The 7,061-nt window shown below is 39.8% G+C and overlaps 1 protein-coding gene across 1 annotated transcript in view; it reads left to right on the top strand.

Moving 5' to 3' along the window:
- The window catches only part of LOC103588301 (sodium/calcium exchanger 1-like), a 95,288-nt gene that overhangs the window by 41,196 nt on the left and 47,031 nt on the right, over positions 1-7,061 (top strand). Inside the window, exon 6 of the mRNA XM_008569954.1 lies at positions 662-761. Coding sequence (XP_008568176.1) covers positions 662-761 — 100 coding nt within the window. The remainder of the gene's footprint in view (positions 1-661; positions 762-7,061) is intronic.

Below are 7,061 nucleotides of genomic sequence, written 5' to 3'. Positions count from 1 at the left end.
TCAGTTGCAGTGTGTCTTGAACCATTAGAATTGACCTTTTCTTGTCTCACCTTTTCGTTTTTTGTTTGCAACAAGAGTAGAGCAGGGTGAGAATGTAATTCTCTAACACCTGCAAGGCTGACGAAACTAGCAGCCAAAAAAAAAATACATTTATTGATGATCATGTAGCAAACAACCTCGAGGCTCTGCTAGCTGGCTGCATTTCATATAATAATAATAGTTTTTGTTTCGTAATCTGCCTGTTGCTTTTGGTTTTCCATAGATACATAATACTGAGCAGGGCATATGTTAATTCAGTTGCAGACAGTGCACTATAGATGAAGCCAGTGGAGAAGCAAGTTCATAAAACATCCAAGGGAATGGTTGGGCCATGCAACATCTGCTATTCTAAACAGTTAGGTGATTCTTCATTGGGCATTAGTCAGTGAAGGAGGCTTGTATTTGCTACAAAGAAGTTTCCATTTCAGAATATTTCCAGCTAAAGACCATGCTTGTTTGCATAATCATAACAGTGTTTGATGTCAATACTGTTGTTCTGAGCCTATTCTGACATCTGCTACCCTTTATATAACTCTGGGGTTTCAAAATCAACAAGGTCTTAGATTTCCCAAGGCCTTAACAAAAGCAGCAGTTACTATCTTATTCTTTTCAACCTTTCTAGAGTACTGTGGACAAACTCATTAAGAAGACAAACCTGGCCCTTGTGGTTGGGACAAACAGCTGGAGGGAACAGTTCATTGAAGCTATCACTGTCAGTGCTGGTGAGTGCCTTTCTCTGCATGCTATAAATTAAAGTGGCCCAATCTGAGCTGAGTTTTTCCACTGTGACCACTTGGTCGATGGCAAAGCACCAAAGGGCTTCTGTGGTAAAATTGAAAGAGAAATAAATGTATTTGTTGCATGTATGCACATTTTGGAGACTAAATTAGACTCTCTAGATGAAGGAAATGTCTTCAAACATAACATTCTTCTCCATCTATATTGCATCTTTCTCTCTGAAAACAGAAAAGATAAATTTAAAGAATTTTGTGTCTCTAATTTACTGATAGCCAATCATGAGGCTTTGTCAGGAGAATTCCCTGAAAGCAGCACATTCATAGGTGGAAAAGGAAGACATTAAGACACTTTACCATTATCATCTGCATAATTTTACACTCTCTTCAACAGCGTTTAACAAATAAGTGTTTGTACTGGCTCTAGAACTGGAAATAGAATCACATTATGTTTCTTCCTGCACAAGTGCCGAGTTTTATTTAGGAAAATTCTACAACATGAAGGGGTTTTTCAAACTCAAGGAGTCAGAGACCTGATGGAATTAAATACAGAAAGAAGCATCCCCTTCCTGTATTGTCAAAACTTGTCCACTGTCTGTGTGATTGCATAAAGAGAGAAGAAAGTTCCTCTTGAAGATTTATGAAAACAACACTATACTGGTATTTTTCTCACTTCTGATCTTTCTCTTTAAAGATCTGGGTGGACTCATCTTCTACTGTTGCAGCTAATGAACAAAGCTAGAGTTTTCTAAATAGTGATTCCCAAGCTACAAAATATGGAAACAGCGTCATTAGCAGTTGGGCCGTAACTTCTCACACACCCTCCTCTTTCCAATCTGCCACAGGATAATTTGACATATTTCCCAAGTGCTGTGCGAATGGAAAGTGGTAAAAAATTTTATGCCTGTTTATTATTAGTGCTGTTTATAATCATGCTCTGGTTTCTTGCAAATGAGTATACAATGGTAATTTACAAACATTAAATGGTGGGTAACTGCTTAGGAGAGCGGATTTGGAATTAACGCTTAAGCTGTAATTAGGAAGAGGGAGAAACTCCCTCTTTATGGTTTATGTTTTTCTGTAAACCTACGATTAGCATCTGAGGCATGAGTATCCTCCCTCTTCACAGAAAGAAGAACTAAAAAGACAAAAATGGCTTAAATATGGAAACTGCTGATGAGGCCAATAGCAGAAAGCATTAAAAATGAAAAAAAAAATTGTTTTATGTGCTTTGAGATATTGGAATTGAAATGCTATAAGAAATATAAGCCTTGTAGTGAGCCGTTCCTAGTAGCCTCCAGGTTTCCTCTGGCTGCAGGTATATGAGCATTTATATAAGGGCAGTGGGCTGGTCATCGTACATTCATTTTTCTGCATTTCCATCATTGTTCTTGGTGCAAAGAATATGACAGTGAATGACACAGACAAATGTTCGTGCCTGAGCTGAGCTTACATTGCAATGGAGGAGACAGAAAGAAGACAAAACAGTTAAAGTGTATGTTTGATATGAGCTCGTCATGGACAACAGTAAAGCTGTGGAGGGAGACAGAAAGTGTATGCAGGGCTGCAATTTTAGATAGGTAGCCAAGGTGACACTGTCTATAGACACATTAAGGCCGAATTTGCTTTTCTAGCAGTGAAGTAGTTTTCTGCTCGTTCATTCACACATTTTTGTAACTCTCAGGGACCATGGCAAACATTTTTAGGACCAGTCTATGGCAATAGAAAAGGGCAGCTTCAAACAGGGAGTGAGATGATACCACCAATAAGGCCAAAGTCATGTACTTGATTCTGGTCAGAGCAGGTATACAGAGAAACAACTATAAAGATCATAATACTACCTTACTTGAAAGAGATGAATTTTGGCTTGCAAACACTTTCATATATTAAGTTGAATTAAATCCTCCTGGTGTTATGATTATTCTTGCCTTTTAGAGGAAGAATCTGAATCTCAGAGAGGCAACATGGCTTTGGAACATAGCTCAGAGGCCTGATCTACTAAACACTAGTCCAATGTGCTGTCTTCTGCCCTTGAGAGAGAGAGAGAAATTTCAAAGTGAGGAAAGTTGCACTCACCTCTGCCTCATTGACCTTGGCCTTGTTGTCTCCTGATGCCAAGCTGTCATCATTCCATGATGGGACTAACTCCTGCCCAAATCTTCTGAAGAACTGTTAATGAATGAAATGCAAAGCCCTTCCCATGTTTCTATTTGTCCTGCAATATATGGTTCTATATTTCTAAATAACTACTTGAAAAATAAGGTGCAATTGCTTAGAAATTTGCAGGCTGCTTGGTAAGTTGACCTTATTTATAAATTTGAGACACAAAGAATCAGAAAAGCAAACCCATATTTTATAGGCACTTCATTATACTAAATTACGTGAAAGGCAGTTTTAAAAGCTCAATATTTATCGCTGTAATTAAATGTAAGTGTCTAAAGAATGTTAGTATTCTCAGGTTGTTACATGGGCAATAAAATTTGCAAAGGAGCATTTATTGAAGACAGGTTTTCATTGGATTTTAAGACTTCATGGCTAAATAGTTGAGAATTAGAAAGATTTGCCTTATTAAAAGTATTAAATTGCTTTTAAAGGGCTCTGCCGAGAGGTTTTTTCCTGTGCAATTTTCTGTGCAAAATTAAGTCTATATATCTTGCTAAACAAAAATAATAATTTTGTAAGTAGGATTTTTCTTCTTTTTCTCACTAACTGTATTCAAACTAGTTTGAAGGTAACCGCCTGGTAGCCTTTTTGTTCCCCTGCTTTTCCTGAATTTTATAGCTCAGTACCTGGGCCTCCTGTGACCATAATGTTTCTGTGAACCAAGTTCCTATAGTTCGATATTTGAAGAGTTAAGGACTATGAGACTCCAGAGATTAGGAAGGGATTAAAGTCATGTCCCAGCCATTCTCCTTCTGTTGCTTCCTGGGGTGAATACCAGGAGCAGTGGTGTGCAGCAGTTAAATGACTGTCAAAAACTTGCAAGGCAAGTCCAGTACCTCCAGGTGCTTTTAAGATGTGTCAGCACATGCACTTCTAAGTGAAGCCAGCATTCACTGTCTGTTCAATTTGAATTTCCCCCAATTCGCTCTTCTTCCTAGTATCTCCACCAGGGGAGAACGGTGGGTTGACTTTAAGAAATCGTGGGCCAGCTGGGATATAAGGGGAAATGGTTGCATCTGAGAAGAGGGAAAACACTAGCTGGGTAGAGAACCAGGATGCCAGTGATAATGCCACAACCCCCCTACTATTATTCTTCACAACAGCCTTGGGCCGAGTCAAAGTAAAGGAGAGAGTGATTGCAAGGCTGGCTTTGGAGACAAGTGTGGGTTTGGGTCCCAGCCCTCCAAAACTCCGAGTGTGACTCTGGGCAGATTACTTCACCTTGACATCTCAGTTCCTTCATATTGATGCCAGAAGAGAGGGTCTGGGGAGGCCCTATGGCCAGCCTCAATCCATCCCATCCTCTTACCAGGTTCTTGACTATGCCACAGGAAGGAATTCAAGAGCAGAGTTGTGGTAGAAAGTGAGAACAGGTTTCGTGTAATGAATATGAGATACAGGTTTTCACAGAGGAAGTGCAGCTTAACTCCAGAGACTGAGCAGGGCCCACACCAAGTTTAATACAAAAGTAAGAAACACATATTCATAGACAAAGTGCAGGCTGGCTCTAGGAGAGTGAACAGAAGCCCCACCTTCTACTGGGATTCCACTTTTATAGTTTCACTGTCTAATACATATTCATGATATCTAATGAATATTCAACCAAGGGGGTGGTTCCAAGTTATGTAACCTAGTCTTGCACATGCTCCGTCTCTTTTAGAGCATGCTCATTCGTTAAATTCTATCACATGCATAGAATATGTTCAAATATATTCTATGCTCTCTAGCACCTCCAGTGGGAAGTCATTCAAAGAATAAATTCCACTTTACTGAGCACACTCAGCTACTCAGTTTTATAACTCCTTTCTACCGAGCATGCTCGGCCACTGGATTTGCATAAATCTGCCCCTTGTGGTCTCAATCTCCCAGTGCTGGTGCGGAAAATGGGTGCCACAGGCCACCATAGCTCAAGACGCAGGGGCAGAGCTTGAGTCCTAGGAGAGTTGCTTAAGACTCAGGAGAGTGGCCTGAAATCTGATCCCAGGGGACTGAGCACATCATATCTCAATATGTAAAGTGAAATAAGTGTGCTTCACTCATGGAGTTGCTGTAAGGATTAATTACAATGATGCATGTTTTCAGGAAGGCCAAAATTGGTTGATTGGGAGACCAATCACATTGAAGATTCTACAATAAAATATAACCAAATTTTGTGTAAATGCAGTTAATTTAATTACTAAAATGGCTGAGTGACCAAAAAGCACACTGGTTGACCTTTTTGTTTTGTGGTGAGTATTACACATGCCAATTTATAGATAAGAATACTGAGATTCAGAAAACAATGTAACTTGCTCATGAAGCAAAACTGGTAAGGAGCAGTGCCAGGGTACAAATCAGCCCAGGATTCTCTCCAGTGTGAAGGGCACACTTGCTTGTCATGCCTGGGGCCTGAGTGCACACATAGACACACACACACAAACATATATGTAGAACATACATAACACAGATACACACGGACATGCTTGCATATACACAAACGTGAAAACACAGAGGCACCCCAACAAACATACATAAACACATGCATGCACACACACAGACACAGACATACAGAGACACAAAACACATGCACATGGAGACATGTACATACATCTTATATTGTATGTATTTGGATATTTGAGCTGCAGTTTGAAATATGAAGGTGTTTTTCCTTAGTATTTGTTAAGTCTCCTTCCAGCCCAGTTCATATTTCTTTGGGGAGGATGCCAGTCAATCCCTAAAGAACAAAGGGAAGTATTTGTTTTCCTAGGTGCATCCATAGGCTTTTCCTGCCTAGGAATTTGTAACATTCTTTGAAGAAAGTCAACACACTACCCTCTTTTTTACCTGATAATTTAAAATATAGCACTAAAGATTTTTGTGACTTCTTTTACTTTTGACATATCTTTTGACATATTTTGCATATCTGACTTAGTATCTATTGGCATCTTCATAATGAAAGAACACTCAAAGGGAAAAAAAAAAGCTTCCTTGTAGTCTTGGTTCTGTCTCTTACCAACTGTATAACTTTGACAAACTATTTAACCTTTCTGGATTTTAGTTTTATCATCAGTAGAATGAGAAGGTTGGACTGGGCGAGCTCTAAGATACCATTCATTATTGAAATATGGGAGCTCTGTCAATGGCCATGATAGTCCTATAGAATCCTTGATGGCCTTGTGAGCCCATGGTCCACCTGACCTTGGCAACAGAAAAGCATACCCTGCCTGCCTACCTGGCTCACCTAAGTTAAATAGTCAGCATAATGACAGCATGTATTCCACATCTATCCTCCTAGAAGGAAAGGGATGAGAAGACAGTCAAAGCTTAGCCTCAAAGAAAACCAAGTGGTATAATGATGATTGGAAAGTGACTGGTTCTCTTCCTACTCCATAATTGGAACTCAAAATGACAGTGGAATCTTCTACAGTATAAGTGAAGATATTCCGCATGAGGCCAGGCTAGTGCATGCAGCTGAGCTGTCTGTACTCAGTACACTGCACAGTAGATCACAGTCACCCAACTTCAGCTAAATAAAGAAGTGGAGAATGTAGTCTGCTGAGCCTCCTCCAGTATGGAGCCTGGTTCGGTTTGGGAGATGCTCTATCATCAGTCCTTCATCCATGCTTGCTCTATGGGTTAATAAGTATTCTCAATTAAATTAAATTACTTAATATAAAAAAACTGTCAACCCAATGGTGCCCCTGGATAATAATTCATTTGGCAAATTGTCAGCCTGAAGAAGAATCTACTCCAACAATGCTAAATAATGAAAATGGCACCTCAAATGAGTTTCAGAGATTTCCATGCAAACTGATCTAAGCAGGAATCCTTCTAGCATCTCCTCTGTTATTGAACATTATTACTGTGGGGAAATCTTCATTAACTTAACGTGTTAACCCTGGGTCATCTGAAAATACCAATTAAGCAGTGAACAATGTCCTGCTAGGTTAGGTTTGACACAATCTCAGTGTGACTACAAGACCACGAAAAAAGGGACGGGGAGAGAGTCAGGGATTAGGAGTTCTCCTTTTGCCCTGTTTATTGTGTGACTATGAGGATTCTTTTTTTTTTTTTCCTGTTTTGTCTTTTTTCATGACCGGTAACGGGATCGCAACCCTCGGTGTTGCGCCCGTACTGCGACCGGCA

This window comes from Galeopterus variegatus, unplaced genomic scaffold (genome assembly GCF_000696425.1).
Source record: "Galeopterus variegatus unplaced genomic scaffold, G_variegatus-3.0.2 Scaffold547, whole genome shotgun sequence".
In the NCBI taxonomy this organism is placed as follows: Eukaryota; Metazoa; Chordata; class Mammalia; order Dermoptera; family Cynocephalidae; genus Galeopterus; species Galeopterus variegatus.
This window is presented reverse-complemented; position numbering and strand designations above follow the sequence as displayed.